The sequence below is a fragment of the Danio aesculapii genome, chromosome 9 (genome assembly GCF_903798145.1).
Source record: "Danio aesculapii chromosome 9, fDanAes4.1, whole genome shotgun sequence".
In the NCBI taxonomy this organism is placed as follows: Eukaryota; Metazoa; Chordata; class Actinopteri; order Cypriniformes; family Danionidae; genus Danio; species Danio aesculapii.
This window is the reverse complement of record NC_079443.1, coordinates 10,494,032-10,520,099: the sequence shown is the minus strand read 5'-3', so window position 1 is coordinate 10,520,099 and position 26,068 is coordinate 10,494,032. Positions and strand designations below refer to the sequence as shown.

Genomic DNA, 26,068 nt, shown 5'->3' with positions numbered 1-26,068 from the left:
ATTGTTATCTCAGTCTTTTGTGTAATTAAACAATGTATTAATGCCTTTCTGATATTGTTCAACATTATTAAAAAAAAAACATAGAATTAGTGTGCGCATGCTCGCCACAATATATATGACTCTCAAAACCAGGAACGGATCTCCTAAAGCTCAGCGCTGAGATTGCGCATGCCCGCTAGAAAACAAACGTAGCACAAAAACCTGAAACGGACCCCTTAAGTAACCAGAGGATGGAGTCACGCACGCACGCGCAGTGCAATATTAACGTGGCGCGGGGAAGATCTGCCTTTTGATGTGATATATTTAAAATAGTTTTATCAGATGTTGTGTCGCATGCTTAGGTTACTCACAGGGTTTCTCAGTGTGTGACATTTTGTTTAAAAGGGCCACTACTTAATCCGATCTTATTAGCTCAGGGTGGGTATATACTTCAGGGGTTTAGTGCCATTTTTTAATTAATATTTTTTTAAACTTTTATTTGTAGATATTTATTTGTTTTAATTTTCTTTTTATTTAAAATTTTACTAATATTCAGTTTATGCACATTTTGATTTGCATTTTCTTTATAATTTTAATTATATATAAACTTTCTTATTTTGTTTAATCAATTGCAGTATTTCTACTTTTTTATTAGATCAGTGTCCTATTTTTGTTTCATTTACTCTTTGTACTCTTGTTAAATTGCCAATATATTAGTTTCTTTCCAATTCAATTTGGATTATATAAATCTGTTCATTTTTGTATGCATTATAATCATGAGATTACCCATCAATTTTTTATAAGCATATTAGTTTATTTGAACCTAATTTTAAGGTTAGAGTCCTTACCTTTTCCTTTCACGTAACACTACATTATATGTCTCAGGGTTTCTGCAGGTTTCATCAAGTCAAATTTAACTTTTTAAAACCATTATGAATACTTATAAAGGGCTAAATGCCAAGGATTTTTTTGGCCCAGTGAAAAAATATTTACTTGCATCAAAAAAAAAAAGAAATAAATAAATAGATTTTTCAACATAACTGTTCTTTCAAACAAAAAAAGATGTGTTTAACATGATTTAAGACTGACAAGACAATATTTCAGAGAATTTATGACTATTTAAGATGAAAGCATTTGAAGAGTTTAGATGCAAAAAACTTCAAGTGCCGCATGAAATTATCCTCTTAAATGAGCATTTTCTCAGCCTTCTGTTTATGTCCGATTATTTCACTTTAAAGGCAATGAAAATAAAAATGACTGAAATTACTGAACCTACAAACAATAGTCTGAGAAAAATGCTAAATTAAAAAAAAAATATATATATATATGACACTTAGAGGTTTTTGTATCTGAACTTCATTTATTTTTGAACGGACACCCTGTAGCATTTCCAAAATCTTCAGCAATATGTATTACTAATAAGCTTATAACTTTGTAGTTCCATTGCATCAAGGACAGTATTATTCAGTGAGAATAGATGTCCATTAAATGCATGCCTTTTTATGATTCTTGTTATCCCATTGATTAAAACAAAACTCCATTGCCAACCAAACCAATCCACAGAGGGAATAATGCAAAAAAGAAACATTGTAAGTAAAACTTTCATGTTAGTTTAATACGCAGAATAACAAACTATATCTAAAAGTGACAGTCACTTTCAATTATTCGTACTTTGCTGAACATACTAAATAGGGTGAGTTATTGACAGAAAATAAGGTGTTAAAAAGCTTAATGTAAGGAGAACATCAACTATAAAGCTACATTTTGAATACTTGAAAGTGAAAATTTTCAAGAAACCCAATAAATAAACTGCAGCTTGTAGTGAGACGGCAATTCATTCAGAAAGGGACAGTGTTAAAACCATCTGGTAGTGGGTTATCATATACAAGTCTAGACACTCGCAAACGTAACGCACATCTATAGACATACAAAAAAAAACCTAAATAAACAGAACAGTGGAAGATTTTACAGAAAGCCACCACACAGACATGAAAGTGGACAAGTTCTTGATACTGTATTGCAGAACTACAAGAGGCACTTGAAAATAAAAAGGAAAGGAAAAAAAGATGCTTAATGTACGTCAAGTTTATTACATACGAGTATCATCGAGATGCAGACTTTTAGTCTTGATGATGACTTGGAAAGATGATTGAACACACACACACACACACACACACACACACAGATGTAGTTTAGCTTTCGAAAAGCTTCTTGAAAGCGCTGTTTATCTCCTGGATCATGTCAGAGGTGGTGGTTGATCTGCCGTGTTTGTGGAAGGCCTGGCGATTACATTGTCTTGTCAAAGACGTAGCACCAAATGCAGCTACCAGAGAGGGATTCATGCTGGAAAACAGAGACATCTACTTTTAAAGATGGGGTGGTTTGGTTTAAAAACACTTTTTGTCTTATGCTGGTTCTAGTGATGTAATGATTCACTGAGCTGGTTGAAAATTGATTAAAATTTGTGACCATTCAAAATGGTTAGGATCTTAAACGAATCACGATCCATGTTTTGGACCATTGTGATGACTTTGTTTACTGTTAAGTTAACAATTTATCTTGTTTGTAAAAACCGGAAGAGGGCTTAAGTAGAAATTGAGCACACATGTCTGTTTATCTTTCATCTCCATGCTTCATTTCTGTGGAAGGGTCTCAGGGTACTTTCCCCCATTTAACAGGTGCTATTGGACAGGGATTAGACAATTAAACTGAAACGTCTGGTTTTAGTCCACAATAATTCATTAGTATTATGTAGGGCCTCCTTTTGCAGCAATATAGCATCAATTCAGCTTGGGATTGACAGATATAAGTCCTGCACAGTGGCTTTTATGCCATTCATCTTGCAGAATAGTGACCAGGTCACTATGTGATGCTGGTGGAGGAAAACGTTTCCTGACTCACTCCTCCAAAACACCCCAAAGTGGCTCAGTAATATTGAGTTCTGGTGACTGTGCAGGCCATGGGAGACAGTCGACTTTACTTTCATGTTCATCAAATCACTCTGTCACCACTCTTGCTGTGTGAATTGGTGAATTATCATCTTGATACTCTCCACCGCCTTAGATACAATGTTTGGACCATTGGGTGCAAAAGGGTTTGGTAGTCCTTAAAAGTTATACAATCATCTAGCACAAGTATTAGGCTTAGGGAATGCCATGATATTGCAGCCTAAACCATCACTGATCCACCCCTATGCTTCACATTGGGCATGCAACAATACGGGTGGTACTTTTTTTGGGGGGTTTTTCCACACCGTGGCTCTTGATACATTACAAAGACTTGCTGTCTTGGTCACAGATGCGCCGGGAAGACGTCACCCATAATGTGCATTGCAATATTTTGAGAAAAACTGTGATATTACTCAGCTAATTAAACCTTCACGCTCCAGTGTTACTGGTGGATTGTGCAACCAACGATGATTGGCCAGCAGGCTAGTTAAATTAAGCCATGAAACCTCTAACACAAAATTGGTCAGTGTTTCAGTTTCATTGTCCAACCGCTTTATACAGCGCATCCAGAAAGCATTCATAGCACTTCACTTTTTCCAAAATTTTTTAAAGTCTTATTGCAAAATCGATTAAATTCATATATTTCCTCAAAACTCTACACACATTACCCCATAATGACAATGTAAATATTTATTTCTGAAATTGTTGCAAATGTATTAAAAATAAAAAAAAACTAAACATAAATAAATAAATAAATAAATAAATAAATAAATAAAAATAAAAAATGTAAAATTCACAGCCTTTGCTCAACACTTTGTGCACCGTTGGCAGCAATTACAGCCTCAAGTCTTTTTGAATATGATGCCACAAGCTTGGCGCACCTGTCTTTTTGAATTTTTGCCCATTCCTCTTTCCAGAAATGTTTTTTTCCGTTTTCAGAATAGGATTTAGGTCTGGGCTCTGGTTGGGACACTCAAGGATATTCACCGAGTTTTTGTGAAGCCACTCCATTAATATTTTGGCAGTGTGCTTTGGGTCATTGTCCTACTGGAAGATAAACTGTCAACCCAGTCTGAGGTCAAAAGCACTCTGAAGCAGGTTTTCATTCAGGATGTCGCTGTACATTGCTGCATTCATCTTTCCCTCCATCCTGACTAGTCTTCCAGTTCCTGCTGCTGAAAAACATCCCCACAGCATGATGCTGCCACCACCATGCTTCACTGTAGGGATGGTATTAGCCTGGTGATTAGTGGTGCCTGGTTTTCTCCAAACGTAACGCCTGGCATTCACTCCAAAGAGTTCAATTTTAGTTTCATCAGACCAGAGAATTCTTTTTCTTATGGTCTGAGAGTCCTTCAGATGCCTTTTGGTAAATTCCAGGCAGGGAGTGGATTCCGTCTGGCCACTCTACCATACAGGCCTGATTGGTGGATTGCTGCACAGATGGTTGTCCTTCTGTAAGGTTCTCCTCTCTCCACAGAAGAACGCTGGAGCTCAGACAGAGTGACCATTGGGTTTTTGATCACCTCCCTGACTAAGGCCCTTCCATCCCAATCACTCAGCTTAGATGGCTGGCCAGCTCTAGGAAGAGTCCTGGTGGTTCCAAACATATTTCACTTACGGATGATGGAGGCCACTGTGCTTATTGGAACTTTCAGAGCAGCAGATTCTTTTCTTCCCCAGCCTTGTGCCTCGAGACAGTCCTGTCTCAGGGGTCTACAGACAATTCCTTTGTCTTCATGCTTGGTTTGTGCTTTGACATGCACTGTCAACCCTGGTACCTTATATAGACAGGTGTATGCCTTTTCAAATCAAGTCCAATCAACTGAATTCACAACAGGTGGACTCCAATTAAGCTGCTGAAACATCTCAAGAATGATCAGTGGAAACAGAATGTACCTGAGCTCAATTTAGAGCTTCACGGCAAAAGCTGTGTATACTTATGTACATGTGATTTATAGGTTCTTTATTTTTAATAAATTTGCAACAAATGTCAAAAACTTTTTTCACATTGTCATTATGGGGTACTGTGTGTAGAATTTTGAGAAAACAAATGAATTTAATCCATTTTTGGATTAAGGCTGTAACATAAAAAACTGTGGAAAAAGTGAAACGCTATGAATACTTTCCGGATGTACTGTATGTGCAGAGCTAGAATATTGCAATATAGTTTTGCAAGAAACATTTGAGAAATAAGACAAAAGGCACTTGTTCATTTCTAAAGTGTCTCAACTAATAATTTGTAAAAAATGTATGAAAATCATTTTGTGAGATCAGTATTGTGAATGATGTTGAATTGTGAGTTAAGTGATTTGTTACATCCCTAGTCTTTTCAAATGCAATTTGTAAATGCAGACTGCTTAAAGAGGGCAGCAAAATATGACCAGGGTTCCCACTCTTTCATAAACATCAGATTTAAGGACTTTATAAAGCACCATTAACTTCAAATCAAGCACCTGTCATCACACCGCCAGCATATGTAGCACCATGAAAATCCTTACTGTACTTAATTTTCTTATGCTTAATATTTACATTAAAGTGTCAGAGTGATGAAGATGTTTTAAATGTGTCGTTTAAAAAAAAATTCTAATAAATTTAATGTAAATTGTTAAATTCAATGCTGGTGATGTTCAAATGGGCTTTCTGAAATATTGATAAAATGTGCAGTATTTGTCAGTTCTTGTACAAGATTTCAATTTAAGATTCTTTAAGAATTTCTCGTTGTTTTTTTTTTTTCATTCTGTTTTTAACAGCAACACAGTACAATTGTTTAAATATTAACTCCATAAACTAATTTCTTTTTTTAAAATTTAATTCAAGCACTTTCAATAATCAGTTTATTCTTAAATACTTTCCAGGCCTTGAATCCATATGTCTGAAATTCAAGTAATTTTAAGAAGCACTGGAATCCTGTATGAAGCAATAATCGTTTTATCTCTATTAATGCTTTCTTAGGTCAAAAACTGAAATCGAAAGATTAATTGCGCCCTACCAAATACATAAAAATGATCTGCTCACACATTTTAATTTAATGCTAAAAATATTACAAAATCACAGTAGTTATACTCAAAAAATTTTTTTTGCTTCTTGTTCAAACTATGTATTTAAAATGAGCTGAAACAACACAATTCCAGAGATTTGTTTAGGGAAACCTAATTGTTTTATGATCAATCTGATTAAATTAGTTATGTTAACTTAAAGAATTTGTGTTGAGACAACATGAATGAATTGTGTGGAACCCATAATTTTTATACAGGTTCAAGCTGGAATTTGTCACAATGTGAATACAGAATCCCTTGTGTTCGGCCATTCCCGTACATTACAGTCACATGCGCTATTTGTCAGAACAGCATGTCTTATACATGTATAGATTGCAACAATTATTGTCCAAACCGATATAGATTTTTTTGGTGTTATATTTACCCTTTAGTTGCATCTGAAGGTGAGCTGAAGGCCCAGTGGGCGAAGGCTCCTAGAGAACCGGACAGCAGGTCTCCCTGTCCTCCACAACGCCGCCCACTGCCCTCCTGACTACAGGTTAGAACTATAAAAAAGGACCACATTAGAAAAAGACAACAGCACGCTGAAGCTGTATGAGGTTTGACTGATTTAAGAACACCACTGACTGTTCTTTCCATCTGTAATAATGTCCTCCTCCCCCTTCAAAACCAGGGTCAGGTGACCCAGGGCGATGCTCAGCTGCTGTGCACTTCTCTTGTGGTCACTGCCGTCTAGAGGCTCATGATGCTGGAGGAAAAAATAAATAGCATGTACACTGCGCAACTGTATAATAATGCAAGACAGCTTTTTAGTTTTTCATACATTAAGTTACAATGTATGTATTCTAAAAATACAGGTCAGAATATGAAATTTAACAATGCATCTGTCGCATTGAATGAAGATGGGAGATTATTTCACCCATATTTTAGTATTTTCTTTATGAGAGTCATTTCAAAGATTAATGTAAATATGATTTCTGTTTATAGAACCTATATTTTTGTGCATCTGTATTTGCAGTGTATGTATTTTAAATGCAACAATGTGAAGTCTCATCTTCGATTCATGTATTAGGTGTCTGAGCAATTCAATACAATAGTCAAGCTTGCCATAACAAAAATAAGCTTTCACCAAACTAGCCAAACCATTTTAAGTTGTTTGTGTAGGCTTGCATTTTGCAGTACTCAAAAATGTGTCTGTCAATGTTTTCAAACTATTGGATTTGATTTACCAAAGCCACACAAATGGCAATTTCATATAGGTCACATCCATCATGTAGAGATTAGTATTATTTCTTTGGGTTTCTACAAAATATGCTGAATAATACAAAACTCGCATACTTTTTGGTCACATCAATAGGACATTTTTTTCTCTGGTTTAAAATATAAATCAAGTTTACAGATTGATATTTTTCTGATCCCATAACTATTATTTATTACTATTGTTATTTTGAAAAATATAAACTGATGTTTCAATATATTGTTAACATATACATTCTCTGTGAATTTATGGCCCAATCCCAATTCTATTTTTGTACCCCTACGCCTTCCCCTTCCCCTTGGCCCTTAAAACCGAGGATTAAGGGGAAGGGCTTCAAAATTTACCCCTAAGAATTGGGACAGCACTAAAACACCTGCACACGTCATCATATGTCATCGCGATCTCTTGCTTCATATGAGATCAGACGATCGCGTCTGCTGTAGTTATTCCAGTTGTGTTATTTTTTGGTTTTTATCTTCAGGAAATCACTGAAGGCATATATTATGTTATCATAACGATCTAATGTGGCAATAAGATCGTAACTGTACTGTGCATTTACACCGTGGCCATATTTATCTATGTAAACACACAAACACAGCATTAACATTATAGCAGACACTGTAAAAAGCTCATTGCCAGCCACTAGACTTTTCTGACAGGGTATTCCAGTGTAATCGAGTGTCAGAATGTTTTGGGACTGCTGTACAGGAGTTATTATCACACCTGAAACTTGTCTATAGCACTTGTTCACTGCTGCTCTTATAGTTGTGTAAATTGCTTCCTAGTCCTCATTTGTAAGTCGCTTTGGATAAAAGCGTCTGCTAAATGACTAAATGTAAATGTATTATTAGAGATTATAGTTTGCGAAATTTAGCAGTTTTTATTTTAGCAGTTTCTTTCAAAAGCATGACGGTAAAACACAAACACGGTTATGAATACATTAAAACATATGTTTGTTTGTTGTAAAAATTCATAATAATGCAAAAAAATACTGATTTGTGGATCTCCTTACTTCAGGGTGCAGCTGTGGCTGGTGTATTTGGGGAAATTTTCTTACGTCTTGGTTTCGAGTGTGGTCCTGAAAAATCTTTGTTTGAAGGGGTGTATACCCCTTGCCCTTAGCCCTACGCCTTCAAGCTAAAGAGAACTGGGACACCACTACCCCTTCACGGAAACACGCAAAACGAGGGGTAAGGGGAAGGGCTAAGGGGTAGAATTGGGATTGGGGCTTAATTAAAATTTTTTTTTGCAAACATCAAATCCATAACTCTGGAATAGCTCATCTGTAAAATTTAATTATTTAATATATTTTTCAGGATTTTATAATCCAAAAAATAATAATAATAATAATAATTCTGACTCAAGTTAGGCCATATTCTGTTAACCATTCCATTATTTACATTAAAACCAATAGTGTTTTGGGACCAGTAGCAAGAGAAGCTACTATTTAAAAAAGTTTTTGTAATTTTAAAAGCGGTTTCTAATCTATTAAATTTAACACACTTTTTAGTCGTATAATAATTAATAATCTACATAACATTTAATTTCATCCATTTTGTTATTTTATTTTATTTTGTAACAGCAAACAATGCTTTGTTTTGAGTGACCTACTTAAAGAACTTAAAGCATGATACTTGTGTAAAGGTTTTTGGCTTTTCACTTCTGCTTTTTGCCCCAGAAAATAAATATCAGGTGCAGCTAAGCTTCAGGCAATATAGTTTTAATCACAGCTGTTGATTACTGTACTTCATACTGTAATAATGACTCAATGTTTTTCAAACTCGCATAATAACCACTAAAGCGATACACTTGACAATAAATAAGTTATTCACACTGTGCCTTTGAGGTAGAGTGCAAAATTCAGCACATTTATACCCTGTGCAGACAGTAATGAGTTCAATTCAAATCTGATTCTTGATTTTTACAGATGCATCTCTCGTCTGGCTGCTCATATTGGATTTCATCACATACTTGGGTATTCCTGTGTTATTATCAAAACAAGTATGCAGCAAATGTGCTCAGTGTGAAAACACCCTTAGATGTTACATACAAATATAACACACAAAGCTGCAGAGAGGTAATTAGCACTAGGGCTGCACGATTCTGGCTAAAATGTGAATCACGATTTTTTTTTTGTCTAAAATCAAGATCCTGATTTTCTCACGATTCTTTAGATGTAAAATAAAGGTTAATATGAGTAGGCTATTATTATTTTTAATTCTCAAACGTATCGTCACCTTGGAATTATAAGGTTCTATCTGCGTTCTGAAAGATTTTGAGATATTGAGCTTCAAAGTTTTTGCAATCCATATAGCAAACAGCATGTGTGCAACATTTGTTTTTTCTTTTAAAAAAAGTCTTAAAATGTAAACAACTTAAAAAAAAAAACATCCCATTATGTAAACAAGTTGTCATTTAATAAGAATATGTCAATAACTCAATTTTGACAAAAATGTCAGATAAAACCTTATAATTCTATAGTGACGATATGGTAAAACAACAATAATATTAGGCCTATGTGTAGGTCTACTGTTACTTAAAATGCTAAATTTTGTAAATTCATTATGGTGGACTTGAACAGACAATAAATATGTCCAGTTTGTTAATTCACAGTAAAATGATGACATCAATATACAACTATTCATAACTATAAAATTGAATTATTTTGTTTAAGATATGTCCTTGTCATTTGTTAAGGACAGCATTATTAGACCATTTGTTTTCACTGGTAAAATCAGACGCTTGTCATTAGATTTCATTTGTCATTATCAGATTTCTTCTTGCATTATATAAGCTTGATTAGCTATACTGACACTGTAAAACATTTATTTACATGCACAACACTATGTGTTAGCTATAAAAGAAAAATCATATCAAATGCTTGTCGTAATCATAACTGTAAAATGCGTTATGATCATTTAAATGATGTGCGGCCAGTTTAATTTTCACTTCCGAGCGCGGCTCATGGCTGCCGTCACTGTGATAAAACACACACACACACATGCAAATCATTCTTTCAGCGCGGCTCTCAAACGATCAATCTCTGCAACAAACTGAATGTTATTTACAACTTTATTACCTGTTATTCACAGCCTATGCATGTACTGTTCACTGAAGTAGCCGTCACTGGCGTGCTGCGTGCACGTGCGCGCGTTCTCGGTAGTAAACAAACAGCTTGCGGTCAGCTCGTGTGTGATTTCACAGCCGCAAATACATCATTACATGAAGACAGAATGACATTTTTGGGTGAATTATACCTTATAAATACAGTATGTGACACTTTTAATGTCATTTGAAGGTGTCCATGTTGCTGTGAAGAAAAGCTGAATTAAGTTTGTGTGTGGTGTCGAATCGAGGTCGGGATGTTTATTCGATTAATCGTGCAGCCCTAATTAGCACATCCAAAAATCTTACCATGGCCTCATACAGACGAGTGAACTCCATGAAGTTGGGTGTGAGGATGCCTCTCTGATAGCCTTGAATGACTGATGGATCTTTAGCCACTAACCAAAGTCCATCCTGTAAAGAAACACAAACACGTTTATACCCCTTATTAATGTACGCATTATTATTGGTCCCGTGAAGTGCTTTGAAATGCGTATTTTTGCTCAATTGTGATAATTTCAACTGAAACATGAATGATAAGTGTCTTGAATGGTGTGGGACATGTAAGATACTACAAAGCATTTGATTGGTCAGAAGATTTGCTGAGAATGCTAAGTATTAAGTGACGTCAAATAAAGTTCCATTTAGGCAGAAGTGACAAACTGTAAGCTTTGGATGTTGATATCTTCTAAATGTGAATGTTGTCACTATTTTGGAGCACACTCGCTTATAGATATCTAAAAAAAAAACAAAACAAAAAAAAAAACACTATTTTGATTTCATAAGACGTTTAAGTACATCCAGCCAATAATTGGGTCATCTGCTGGTTTATAACTCTTGACCTCTTTCCTCTGGACTAGCTGTGTCTATTTTATGTTTGTTTTAGGCAAATAATATATACTATAATATAAATATAACATTATATGCCATGTCTGATCTCTCATCTTAGTTTCTGTTCTAATTCTATATCAGGGAATTCTATATCATATTCTATAACACTAATTCTAATTTATTTATGCCAACAAGCCCAGTTTAAAAACATATTGATCAGCTGCACTGAAGGTTTCAGTGAAACATTACTCACAGCATCAATGATGACTGGTATTCCTCTGAGTTTTGACCTTTCAATAATCTCCTAAAAAAGAGAAACACGTTACATGAATGAAATTGAGCAAACATTGTTAAGCTCACTAGAAACACACAATCTTTTAAAAAGCAATTGCAGGTCCTAATACTGATGACATTTCTAATGCCTTACCACAAAAACAGTTTGTTTTGGCTGATGTTAGCTTAAATATAGATCAATGCTTGTTAAAGATATGGGACAAGAGCAGTGAGGGACTATTCTATTTGACTTGTTGTTGAATTAATATTTGCATTAACAGACAAAAGCAGGTAAATTAGGATGCAGTCACTTTAAGACAGTGAACGGATCCAACATGATGATGATGATGTTACACATATGATTTCTCTCTCAGCCATTCATGATCATCTATTTTTGGAGTAGATTTACCAGACAAAAGCTGGTAATTTAAAATGCAGTCACTTTAAGACACAGTAAACGAATCCAATATGATGATGATACACATCTGATTTCTATAATAATAATTTATGCAGTCATGCACATGTTTTTACAGCTAATATGACGGTGGCTTAATGCTTCGCAAAAGTTGGCAGACACCTTTACCAATATCAAAATGGTTTTTTTGATGCAAAATTATTTAAAGAGACAGTTATTCCTTACACAGATTAAGAAACTTGAATAGGCTACTAAAATAAAGACAATCTTCTCTAAATGTAAAACTAAATAAATTGCTAAATACTCTTAACACCTGACAGTGTAAAGCCTACAGCTCACAACAAAGGCGAAAAGTTATTGCACATCATATTTAACAAATCGTTTACTTGTATAATTTTGCTCACATGGATAATTGAATATTAATCAGGTGATGTCTTTACGCTGCTGCACCATCAGCCAATCGTTGCATTGCCGATCATGATTTTGAGGATCGATAGATCTCTCCTTCACAACACATTCAGCGATCTCAGATCAGTTCCTCCAGACATTTTAATCTGATTCGTGAACTTGTTTGAAGAACCAAATTAGCCAGAGATCAGTTATCAAGATTAAAAGACCCAGGATCTGCCAAACCATCTTAGATCATTTAAACTAGGTACAAAGAACCGACCCCAGGTCAACAACAAATCCAGTCAAAAATGTCTTTTACACTGAGCCATTGCCATCGGGCAGTCACAATTTAAACTAGCAGTTGAAAGTGTTTACAAGCCAACTCAATCTAATTAGAACATTTCATCAAAAGTCATAATAACCATAAAATAACACATGGTACAAAGTACATACTCAAGTTCACTTCCCCCTTTGGTGCGAATCTTATGGGCAGGTGCGAATAAAAAACAATTCTGTCCAATAAATGGCAGATTTGAGCACACGAGTGGTTTTGTTTACAATTTTTTGGTTCTCTTGTAAAAAGGGCACTGTGAAAGCAAACTGCAAAAAACATCATGTTTGATCCTAACCAAAGCAATTGAACTCATGGACTTTCCTGGTGTGAATGCACCCTGAATAAAAAATAAATAAATGTAACACAGCATTTTTTTTAAGCTGTGTTTTCTCAAATAACTTGTTGGTGATGCTTGACTGCTGTAAAGGAAACCTGAAAACCCTCTGTTTGTGTTTGAAATGTGAATTATAAAAAGAAAAATAATGAAAGAATCAGCCATTCTGTCAGTTTATTTGAAAAGAAATGGAGAGAACTTTCTGCTGAACCCTGAAGTAAAATTCTACTACTACTACTACTAATAATAATACTAATAATAATAATAATAATATACAGAAGGAAAGACTGTTGCCATAGTGTTTTTACTATAATGCGAGTAGTCAATTTATCATACAATTTTCAATGATGACTCGACCCTTAAAATAACTGTGTTGTTACGATAACATTAAAAATCTCTATAGCGACTCCACATGCATTGATAGTTTTGCTTTTTTAATCAACCTTGTCAATACAAACCTCATCTGACTGTCTGTGGGAAAAAAATACAAAAATGCTAAAGCAAAATAAATCGTTTTAACTAAAGCCTGGCAGCTGTTTTGCGAACAAAGAAACATTAAAATAACTGGTCCAAACACAGATAAAGAGTACATATTGTTCATTTACATATACTACCAACACTATATCTTTGAAATTACAAAGATCAAAAGATTTTTACATCAGAAGTGCTAATTTGTGGCTGGCAAATAGGGATTCAGAGGTTATCGGTGCCTATACCACTGCATATTTGGTATCAACTGCTGTATATTACTACACAGAAGTAATGCTTCTTTCTCTTGCCTTAGCATTCTTCAGAAGCATGTCCTCCCTTCCCAGACCTGGTCCCACAACCACACTGTGAAGCCTGGGCAACCATTTCTCAATCTCCTCCACAGCATTGGGACTGTCTCTGCAGGTACACAAAGCCAAGAGAGAAACAAAACCATCACACTCACTCATCACATCTCTCTTGACAAAATTGGTTTCAGCTAGTGCAATCGAGGAGATCCATGAAAGATGACTTCTTAAAACCTCTTGACCGTTGTCCATCTGTGATTTTATAAAAAAATTGACTTGTAAATCAAAGTTTCTGCTCACAGCACTGGATGGACGATGAGTTCAGGACTGTAGGACTTGATGACTGGAGCTGCATCTTTGGTGCAGAAGACATGAGAGAGATCAGCTCCCTGGAAAACAGATACAAGGAGCAAAAGACAAATGACAACTGCGTCAGAAATCTCATACCGCCATACTATATAGGATTCTAAAAACAGTATGTGAGCCGAGTAGTATGTCCATATTCATAGTATTCGAAAAACAGTATGCGAGTACCCAGATGACTACTTCTGGCAAGATTCTGAAGTGTACATCCAATTGAAACTATGCTATACCAATGATGCAACGCTAGAGAATTCATATTTTATTTTATTTATAAAATATTCAAATTTTATTGGTATAATTTGTATCTTTATTTATTTTTTTTAGGGGTTTTCTCCTTTATTGTGATAGGACAGTGGAAATATAGAGACAGGAAAGTATGGGGAGGAGAGATAGGGGAAGGGTCGGCAAAGGACCTCAAGTCGAGAATCGAACTTGGGTCGCTGTGAACACCTCGTGCTGTGTCAACACAGGCCACAAGGCTACTGGCACAGACTTCTTTTTTTTAAAGTAGTTTTTGTTGGTCAGTTTTCTACAAAATAAACAAAAAATAAGAATAAATTTTAGGTGAAGTGACGTGCAAATAATATATTTTTCAATAAGGGAATTATGAATTCTGAAACTTCAAGTAGGCCTATTATAACATATAAAATATAGTATTTCTGACACTTTTCTTTATAATTTGAGTTATGAATTACAATAATTGCAATACTACTTGATACACTGATACTTCAGCTAGTATAATATCGTAACTTGAATAAATGGTATCACAACAACCCTACAACTCACATTAATACTATATAGAACATAGATCTCAAACTCAATTCCTGGAGGGCCGCAGCTGTGCACAGTTTTACTCCAACCCTAATCAAACACAGCTGATCCAAATAATCAAGTGTTCAAAAGAGTCTTGAACACCTTGATTTGTTACATCAGCTGTGTTTGAAAAGGATTGCTGATAAGGAGAGCTGCGGCCCTCCAGGAATCAGGTTTGAGACCAATCATATAGAACATACTCTTCTCACGGTTGTGTGGTAATTTTAAATTCAAATCTAGTACCTATCAAGTAGTAGGTGATTTAGCAGCAACAATATCAATTGATATTTTTGTTGACTGCCCCTTGATGATGCAAATCTCCCATTTCAGAAGGTCATTTTAAATTGAGACCCAGTGACTGTGGAGGCCATTTAGATTTAGTGGACTGGTTGAGTCTTACTCACTAATAACTGTTTACATTTTTTGCATTTACACACACATTTGAAATTCTTACAAACACTTTCCGCCTAATTCATAACATGTGTGTACACTCGAGCTTGTTAAACTCGCTCTTCCGTGAATTTGGAGCGTACTTAATGAGCAACTAAACTGCCATTGGTCACTCTAAGCAAACATGTCTGTTCCCTTAAAGCACACGCTACAATGTTTCAAGCAGTACCAAAAGTGCCATGCCTCCAAACCAGAGGTGAGACATAATAATCATTGTTTATATAAGGATAGATCAGTTGATTGTTGTTTGGACCTCTGATTACATATCCATTTATATAATTGGACCTTTGATTATACTATATTATCATTTTTTATGTCTAGTTACTTTTCACCCTCCCTGTAAATAACATATCTAATTATATGTGTTCTTATATATGTTTATTTATACACAGTTCTTTATACATGTTTATAAGGCCCCAGGCTTACATCATTATTGTATACGTGTGGTACAAGTTGATCTTGACACTAGATACAGTCTAGTCATTAAAGGATGGATGCGGTCCTGTAGGCTGTGGTGTTGTTTAATCAATGATCAATAAAGAGTGCCCAAAATGGCAGAAATCCCTTACCCCATTACACCTGCAGTCATAGCCATTCACAGAAGTTGTGTGGATCTGAGCATACATGTTGTCTACTGTACAAACTTTATGAAACAAATCCCCCAGCAGATCAACAGTTTGTGAAAAAACCAAACCAGCCTCTATGGCGCTGAGGGTTAATTCCAAAGTCACTTGGGGTGCTTTCACAACTTTGGATCGATTCTCTTGTACCAAAACAGGGATTAAAAATGTTACAATGTTTATTTTTGTTCTTGGAGCAGTTCGCTTTCGCACGGCAAAGTTTCTAAACAGACCAAAAGAGCTAAAACAAGTCACGTGCCATTAAACAAAAAGTAAATAAAAGTTTGACAGTTTATTTTGCAGATTCCTGCTGAGCTGTCATACATTGTTATTTTAATTCGTGACGATGAGCAATAATACAATATAAGCCGAAAGCTGCGCTTTAATTTTGAATGGTGACACCCACAGACATCGTCACCAAATATAAATCAGAGGTAAGACTTTCTCATACAGAGCCCTTGGCTAGAATTATACATTATAGCCTTTACATTATAGAGAGAAATAACAGATAAACCAAGACTCCAGTTTAGTCAATTTTCCTAAGGAATAAACAGCTCTCGGTAATAGTTCAGCATGCTTTTACTTTCGTATTTGACATGAAATGCACATTTACCGATAGGAATGACATCCCGCCCTACTCATAATTGTCTTTTCATATAGCCATATATATGGCTATTACATATCCATAATACACTGTGATATAGCCAGGTTCGGATCGTTTTGCTTCAGAGTTCGTTTCAATCGAGCCAAGACCACCTCATTCAGGCGAACTCGGACAGATTGTTTTGGTGCACGACTGCTGGATTCACATATGCCAAACGAACCGCACTAACTGGGGAAACGTGACAGGTTCCGAAACAAAAGTCTAGGTTTGAAAGCACCCTTAAACTACAATTACACTGCCTGTATCCCATATCTGTATTTATACTACACACAGCAAAGACATATTGACCCAGAAAAAATGAGTGGGTGCAAACTGACAGATGCTACAATAAAAGTGTTCTTCGCTCAATTTCAAAATTTCATTTTGCAGGGTTTAATCATTTTTTTTGCCTTTATTCCCCATGTACATATCATCCTTAAGTCCCATATTATTTCTCAATCTGTGACCAGTAAGCATTTAGCATTTGTCTTGTCCATGTGGTGTGATTCATGCGAATAATTTGACCAAAGCAGTTTGTTCACGGTATTTATAAAATCGTTTTATATTGTTACATGGCATACATTTGTTTTATATTGGTACTCTTTCTCTCTCTATCTTGTTGAAATGCTTAAATGCATTAACTTGTGCTACAAGGTTAAAAAGATTAATTTTTGTCCTTGTATTTGATATTTAAAGTTTAGGCCTCATGCAGGACTCTGTTCTGAGATTTGACATCATTCGCTACCACTGACGGGTGAATATCCAGTCCAGTCACACAAGGAAACAGAACCATTTTACGCACTGCCAAAAAAGTGCCTAATTTTTGCAAACTCATATGATTTTATTCGTATGAAATGTATGATCTTTAAAAGCAGTCATAACTCATTCAAACCCCAACCCTCATTGGAGGATAAAAAGAATTCTACTAAAATGTATAAATGAGATAGTACAAATGAATACAAATAAGTCACTAAATAAAAAAAGTTATGAATTGCCATGAAATTGTGTTGGAATATCTGATCGACCTGCTTAAACTGCAGGCGTAAATGCAAGTATCTGATCCATATCAGATTTATTTTCACACAAAGACATGAAACCAATCAGAGTATATTAGAATCCATGAGATTTTTTTGTCCTCATGCCCAGTTTACACAGCATAATTTTTAAAGTCGTCTGAAAACTTGCCCTCTTGCAAATGCATGCAAAAAGTAAAGTATAAATAAGGAAATAACACAAGATCAGACTTTAGAGTGGAGGTAAATAATTTTGCAATGTGCTGATGCTGTGGCAAATGTTTCTGCTTAATGTTATTGTAAAGCTTATTTACTCTGATACTGTGTCTATAGGTCCTCACCGAACTCTATGCTACCCTGTCTCTTGCTCTCTAATCTCTCTAGATCACTGCCACTGCATTGAACTCATTTTACACAGCATGATTTTGAATCACTGACAGGTCCACATACTTAACATGTCAAATATTTCTCTGGCGTTGTCGAAATGCCTGCAATTCTCTCTGATTGCATCTATAATAACTTACACGGCGTGATTTTCACTTGCGTGAACAAGCTCTGGTTTGCCCCTGGTTTCAGGGTTATGTCATCAATTTCACAAATCCTGTTGGCGAATCAAATCAGGGCTAAAAAAACTACATGTACACTGGCAATATCCAATCTGGGACACATGATTCGGGGGTAAAATTGGGTCACTTGAACCATGCACGTGGCCTTAAATCACCTTTCTACTCCATTCTGATTATTCGTTTTGAGGTTTAGCAAACTGTCTTGACAACATCTACATTCCTAGATGCAATTTGGAGTTGCTGCCATGTGATTGGCTGATGTTAACGAGCTGTTGCACAGACATGTTGTTAACAAGCTGTTTCTTCTGTTGAGAAAGACAAACATTTAGCAAAATCTGGACATAATACTTACTACTTTTAAAGCAGAAATAGCTGCAAAGAAAGGTGCTCCTGTGTACCTGCCAAAAACAAGATGGAAGTTTCAGCAATCAAAGGGGAATAAATAGAAGAAAACAGCCTGCTAAGCGCTATAACACTCACATCACAACAAATAGCACCTACAATATTACTGTGGCAGATTACATCTTGAGGACATGTGGCTGAAATCGAAACTGAGTTAGATGGAAGCTCTGGAAATGCAGCTTCAGAAAAAAAGCGAAGTATAAAAAAAGATATACAATTTTTTTTTTTTTAAATGGTCCATTTCTTGACCAGACCATATAATAGGTTAGTACTTGCATGTAATTAGCATCTATAGTTGTACACTGGTAGCTTTACTGTTAACTAACCCAGTTTCAGTCATCCATTGAAGAACACTGCAGTTTCATATTTAGTAATTCAAGTCTACTTACTCTTGACATCCTCCAATGATCCCAATGCGTCCATCCTGACCCTTGTGCTTTTTGGATGTCAGTGGAGGAATTGTGTTTCTTACGAGAGGAATGACATTATCCATTCCCGAAGTGCCCAGGGAAAAAGAGCGCTCTATGACTGAGAGAAAAACACACTATCATTAGTGTGTTCACAAACCACGCCATATAGAAGTTCCATGCACTGGGACTACACTAGTTAACTCACTGACAATTTATTTGCATACGTTTCGTAAGTTCATAACTTTTCAACCCACAATGAAAATTCTGTCTTTTTTTCCAGTATTGTGATGTAAATGCCATGCCGTATTAAAAAAAATATATATATATTTGGAAAATCATTTCCATCCGACAACAGATCAGTTATCATCTGTTAGGCTTCAAAACATTGTAAGATTAATAAACAAACAAATCCATAAAATACATCTGTATCTTCTGAAGCCATCTAAGCTTGAGACTTATTCTTTAAAAATCTGACTTTGTTATAGCTCTTAACTCTTATTTTATATTTTATTTATTCAATCTACTTTGTATTTTCAAAGCATCCTGTTCAGTTGCACTCAAGAAGCCTTGCACCACTAATAAAAACAATGACACCATTGATACTGCTGTTTTTAAATCTGAATGTGAACGCAAATGATTTCAAAGCTTGAGGAAAGGGAAAGATTAAAAGTGAATGAGGACTGAGATATCTGTTTCACATAAAGCTATAGAAGACTTCTGTATTGCCCACTGTTGTGTTTTATGTTTTTACTGTTATCCGCCTACAATGAAAAAAATGGTCTAATTTGTATTTATGTTAGGCCTTAAATACATAAAGATCTTGAAACTCTGGGCAATATTTTCTTCTTAAGTCTTGTTGAACTCACATTATTTAAATAGAGAGATAAAATGGTGTTGTAATAAACACTTGTAAGTGTAATAAAACTTTCGTTTTTGTTCTCATAGTTCACTTGGTCTAAACCAAAAAGGAAAATGATACATTTGTTCCTGGTTCACTATAACATTAACACTAGCTATGTTTCCATCCAAAACTGCGAATTAACTTTATGCACAAAACTGGATTATCGCATGAAAGACGTGCGAAGAATTCCATCCAGCGAGTCAGAGAACAAAATCGTCACTTTCTGATTAACTGGCGCCAAATATCTATAATAAAAACAGAACTTTCTGCAGTAGGAGAAGCAGTGAATCTTTTCTTTATTTAATAAATGACTTGTGCCTCAGAAGGCAATCCTGACACGCAGTGAACGCATGGTGGTTTGAAGGAGCACAGACGCTCTTGATTCTGGAGATAATTAATAATATAATAACACTTATACTGGGATGGTTAAGGTGTTTTAGAATGACCAAAACAACATTTCAAATGTTTTACAGTGTGCTCAGCCTACTAGGGTGTCCCTTCACACACATTTTCATCATCATATGATGTCTTAAAACAAAATCACATGACTTTTATTAATGCGCACACACATTGGAATTTGTTCGGTAAAAGTGTTTCCATCGTAGTTTATGCGCATCTTTTCTTATCGAATAAAAAGTTTATCCTACTCAGTTATGCGCTTATGTTTTTATGCACATTTTCAAAATTTATGCTCATCTTGGCATTTCCATCAACTGGTTCAATCCAAAATGTGCATAAAAATAGGTGGATTGAAATGTAGCTACTGACTACATTTACATGGACATCAGTAATCAAATTACTAGCCTTAATCTGAATAAGACATTACTATGATTAAGGAGTTGCTTTTTGAATATTCAAATTATGATCCCGTTTTTACATGTTATATCACATAATTCGATTAACGGCATTGCACCACCACACTATCCACGTTTCATGTAATGAGTTTCATGTAATTTCTGGTGTTTCATTTTTCATTTGTCGACTTTAACTGCAGTCCGGCACTTTCCCTCTCATTCAGGATCATTTCATGCATGCCCCCGGTGAGAAACAAGATCTTGGATGCAACTATGAACTGTTGGAAGAGTGTTGTTTTAATGGAATTTGATACCGCAAGCCGGATGAGGAAAAAAAACCTCAGCATTTCGCGATGTGTCTGTGGTCCTTTACTGACGTGGCAGGTGCAGAGAATAGTGTCAAACAGCTGTGTGCGTTTAGACTATCCTGACACAAAATGCGGTAAAATTCCTACATGACTGGCTGCACAGTGGGTAAGTGAGTAGCATGATCGCCTCACAGCAAGGTCTCTGGTTCGAGCCTCAGCTGGGTGAGTTGGAGTGAGCTGTGTGGAGTTTGCATGTTCTCCCAGTGTTCGCGTGGGTTACCTCCGGGTGCTCCGGTTTCCCCCACAGTTCCAAGACATGCACCAAATAAGCTAAATTGTCCGTAGTGTATGAGTATGAATGTGTGTATGGCTGTTTCCCAGTGATGGGTTGCAGCTGGAAGGGCATCTGCTGTGTAAAACATGTGCTGGATAAGTTGGCAATTCATTCCACTGTGGCAACCCCAGATTAATAAAGGGACTAAGCTGAAAAGAAAATGAATGAATCCTACACGTTAAGTTTAATTGCTGTGTTTACACGTCTGCACTTCAATAATGCCACTAAAATCGGCATAATCCACATCTTAATTTGATTTCTATTTAGTTCGATTATGACCTTAATCGGATTAAATTAATCGAAAATTGCTGTTTACATGGTAGGCTCAATCTTATTAAAATCTAATTATTGGTGTCTATGTAAACATACTCATTTTTATTTTTTAAGATCAAACCTAAATTAAAAAAGATAATATTATTAATAATAATCTGGTGTATTTTTTTGCAACTGAAAATGTAACAACAGAACTAATTTTTGAGCTGATATTTTGTGATGGCACTGATTTTGTTTTGTGTAGATGTCTTTGGTCAAAGTTAGACTTACATTTTAATCAGACCGCACTAGTGTTTGTCTGGAAGTGGACTGAGATATTAAACTTCAGATGGCAGTGTGTAGAACTACAGTAGGAGAGCAATTACTCTCAAAGGCAAACTTGCCAAGTGTGAACTCAGAACAAGAATGACAGAACTGAGGATCTGATGGTGGCATGCTTGGATCTTTCAAAATCATAAAAAAGAAAACCTGGTCTCATAATTATATTACTCAACTCAAACAAATCAAAGCAAATGACGGAATTTACATTAAAGCATATGACAGAATTGACATTTTTGAGTCAACTGTCTATTTCATGTTATTTTAGCAGTAATGCACTGGACAAACCGCAGTTTTTTGACCGTGTAACCAATAAAAAAAATATCAAAATACATGTCAAATCTAGACGAACATTGAAAATCACCCTCTTCCATGAGCAGACCTGGGCCAGCTGCTTGGCTGTGACTGGCAAAGTCAATCAAGGCAGGTGGATGGTTACGATTGCCCAAAGAGGGACGAGCGAGGGGTACTGTGAGGTTAGTCTGTGGGATAAAAGAGGGCTGCGTGGTGGCTGTCGGTGCTGGAGAGGGCGTGCGGATGCTAGCAAAAATCTGCCCCAACATCTGCAGCATCTGTAACTCTCTGGAATGTTCCTCCTCCCTGCGCTTATCCTCCACCTGAAGACGCTGCTCCTCAAGCCGGTAGAAATTGTCTTCAGCCTCCATGCTCTGCTCCAGGAACTTCTCCATCAGCTTCTCCAGCGACATGTTGGCGAAGCGCTTCTTGGTTCTCCGTGGCCTGCTGGAAGAGGTGGCAGGAGGATTGGTCTTCGGTAAGCTGCTCTGTTTGGCTGGAAATGGACCTTTCGAGAGAAGAACAAACAGATGTTAACACGCACACACACACAAAGGAAAAGCAAAGCGATTAGGCTAAAGATGGCAGATCATTGCTTTCTGGCTGATCAGAATAAGTTGACATACTCATGCCTCCCACTGTCACCGGAATGGGGCAGGACGGATACTCAGTTTTGACTGGATGCTCCATAAAGGAGGATTCACCACTGCCATCCAGGTGAGTCTCGTGTAATAGTTCAGTACTCTCCGCATCTTCATCCATCGTCTCATCTCCCCCAATGGCAACACTATCAATATCCTGCCTCTCTACTAAGGATCTATTGCTCAAAATCCTCTCCATTTCGTCGTAGAACTTGCACATCTTGTGGTACTGCCCATTTTTCCTGGATCCCTCCTTCGCTTGGAAATACTGCCTCTTTAAGCTCTTAACCCGTATCCTGCACTGGTCTGGCGTCCTATCGAAGCCCAGTTCGCACAAACGGTTCGCGACGTCTCGGTAAACGTGGCTGTTGCGAAAGTTTCCGTCCAGCGCCGTCTGCACGTCGTGCTCGCCCCAGATATTGAGCAGCGCTCGGGTCTCCATGTCCGACCACAGGAAGCCGCGCGTTGCATTCACTAACATGATGGTCGAAGCAGCCGAGAACGAACCCAAACTCGGCTTCGCATCGATCGAGGCGTCGACGTGCAGGTCCGGTTCGGACGACGTTTCACGCGGTTCCCGAGCGCATTGCGATAAAGGCCTCGCCGAATCGCCGAGATTAACAGGGCTGCTGTTTTATGCAAAGCTGCTTAGAACTTCGCCAGTGTTTACCGCGCCAACAACAGTGAGAACGTCACCGAGATGTTGCGCACCACGTCATCACAGTCGTGCGCTTGACGGCTCAGCGGTGAAAGCAGGCGAGTGTCAAATACATTTGCAAAACACGTTTACTCCGCGTTCTCGGTTTTATCTAGTCCTGTTTGTAAATTAAGCTTGGTAGTTTATCAAATAACAGGATAAATAAATAACACAGTGCGGTCCAAAACATCCAGTGCGAGTCTGTTCAAATATTTTGAAGGGAGTGAATCTACACATGATTTGACATCTCACTGAAATCATACTGGGTAACAAAATTCAGCAGCTTACGCAAGCATTCTGTTCAAAACAGACTGAACGCGTTTGAACCCCTCTGCATGTATGTCATATGGCACTTTCCTCTCTCATGTATTTACCTTTATCATACAGCAACACTGCTGCGAGTGTAATGGTTACGGTTAGCACGCCGAGTAGTGAACATGTATGTCCATGCATTGCATTCCGTCCTCCTCAACCTAATCAAAGTTTGAGAAACCAATCAACGATAAACTCCGATCTTACCGATGGCCAGACTTAGTGGCTGTTCAGAGAAAATGAAGGTGGCACGTTTGAGCAGATTCATCAAGTTCACAGGTAAACAAACACAGCTCGCGCAGGCAGAGACAAAGAGGGAGCTTTGCGGCAAGACTGCTGTGTCCAGTCAGAAACAGGAACAAAGTTCAGTATTTATTCTAGTTATAAATCTGTTACACGAGTTCACTCGTTCAGAGACAGAAGAAGTGTCCTCGCTCTGTTCAATACACTTCCGCTGACGCTCTGCCGCTTATGCGTGATGACATAAGCAAATCCGATACATAAGTGACATGGAATAAACTGAAATAAAGACGTTTTCTCTTCAGCTTTAGAGGGGAATGCTGGCATTGGTATTAAAACGGCAATATTTATGCAACCCCGCCTTCTATTTACTTCCTGTGACGTTGGTGGTGAAGTTCAATTTACCCCGCCCGCAACTGTCCAGCGACAAGTCTGAATCATTTTGAGAATCGGTGCTTTTGAACAGTCCACTTCAAAGAGCCGTATAGATAGCGACACACAAAAAGCCTTTGGATGAAACGTGTGAAATTGTAGATGTGACATTATTCAATTCAAGTTTATTTGTATAGCGCTTTCCACAATCATTATTGTTTCAAAGCAGCTTAACAAATAGTGCACGTTATTGCATTACAATTCTGAAAAGTTAAGGTTATTAGTTATCATAACTTTATTATTACTAACTTTAACCTAGTTAGTAACTTTAATTAACTGGTAACTAATAGCTTTTAACAGTTAAAGTTATTACAACATTTTTAACCTGCAGTTGTTGGAGCTTAGAGCTGTGCACCGATGGATTTGCTCTTCAGTATTTGGACTTCCAGCAGTGAAATTTAAACCACATGAACTGAACTAAACTGAACTTCAACTCTGAAAACTGAACTGATACAGTTTCAATTTACTAGACCTTCTATGTTAAGCTGCTTTAAAACAACCTACATTGTAAAAGCGAAAATAAAGAAGAATTAAATTGAACTATTGTATATAGAAGGGATGCTCGATCGATTGGGATCATGGCCGATAATCACATTTAATGACTCATTCTGTACTCGCTGATGTGGCCGATGTCATGAACCAATTGTGTTTGTGTTAGTTGGAGATGAGCAAAATATTTTAATGGCCTTGCATGTATTTAGGCCTATGAACTGTTCTATGGTTTTGACAATATTACAAGTTCACTTTACTGAAACAGTAATAAAGTAATGAATTTACAGGTTTACATTTTAACTTCTTATGAATCAAATATGCGCTCCAAACTTTTTCTTGATTAGGACATGTTGAATTCTGCAACATTTGCAATGTTTCCGAATTGCATTGTTAGCCATTTCTCTTACATTAAAAAAAAAAAAAAAAAAAAAAAAAAAAAAACGGTGCTATCTATTATTGTCTTTAAAGCTACTTCTGACCATGACATGTTCACACCTAAATGGTTATGAAGGGATTATGCAGCATTCTTCATTTATTCTCTTAGGTAAGGAGAAATCACTACTAAGGTATCATACTTAGTGGCTAAATGTGCTTTATGCATTATAAAGCTTAAAGCATCAGAATCTGTACTCTAAATTGGCCGATCACCATGACAAGGAATCAGTATTTGGTATCGGCTGCAAAAATCCTGATCGGAGCTTCCATATATAGGTAGGCCCACATGGAATCAGCTCATCATTGGTTCTGTTTATTTTCTTGTGTAAATGTGTGTACATTTATATTTAATCAGTTTTTAAATTAATTAAAAATTGAAATATTCATATGATTTTTTTGCAATACAGTTTGTAAAGTCATATTTTATATCTTTTAGATATTTTATATAAGAAATTTGCTTTGTTTACCAAATAAAGTGGATCTAATTTGATTTGCATTGTAAACGTTTATTAATAGTTAAAAATGTTTTATTTTTTATTTCATATATTGTTTTCAGTTATGATACTCCGCAAATCATTCCGCATAAATCCACATTTTTTAACAAAATTCTGCGCAGAATTAGCTAAAAATGTCCACAGATTCTGCCTGGCCCTATATATAGGTGATGTGTGTACA

General features: G+C 36.4%; 1 protein-coding gene across 6 annotated transcripts; it reads right to left on the bottom strand.

Annotated features, from left to right (window-relative positions):
• Positions 1-1,566: 1,566 nt before the first annotated feature.
• Positions 1,567-24,374, bottom strand: naxd (NAD(P)HX dehydratase). Of its 6 annotated transcripts, none has more exons than XM_056464762.1 (11): positions 24,002-24,374; positions 22,203-22,652; positions 18,902-19,040; positions 18,463-18,508; positions 13,943-14,031; positions 13,646-13,754; positions 11,374-11,424; positions 10,599-10,703; positions 6,554-6,674; positions 6,351-6,471; positions 1,567-2,322 (listed from the first exon to the last, which is right to left on the bottom strand). In XM_056464762.1, exons 1-11 carry the CDS (start codon positions 24,060-24,062, stop codon positions 2,172-2,174), a joined length of 1,443 nt encoding a protein of 480 aa, XP_056320737.1. In that variant the 5' UTR covers positions 24,063-24,374; the 3' UTR covers positions 1,567-2,171. The 6 variants fall into 6 exon arrangements, with proteins under 6 accessions (XP_056320737.1, XP_056320734.1, XP_056320735.1 ...); XM_056464759.1 differs by lacking the exon at positions 24,002-24,374 and adding an exon at positions 22,771-23,841; XM_056464760.1 differs by lacking the exon at positions 24,002-24,374 and adding an exon at positions 22,771-23,840 and having other exon boundaries at positions 22,215-22,652.
• Between the last annotated feature and the right edge of the window lie 1,694 nt (positions 24,375-26,068).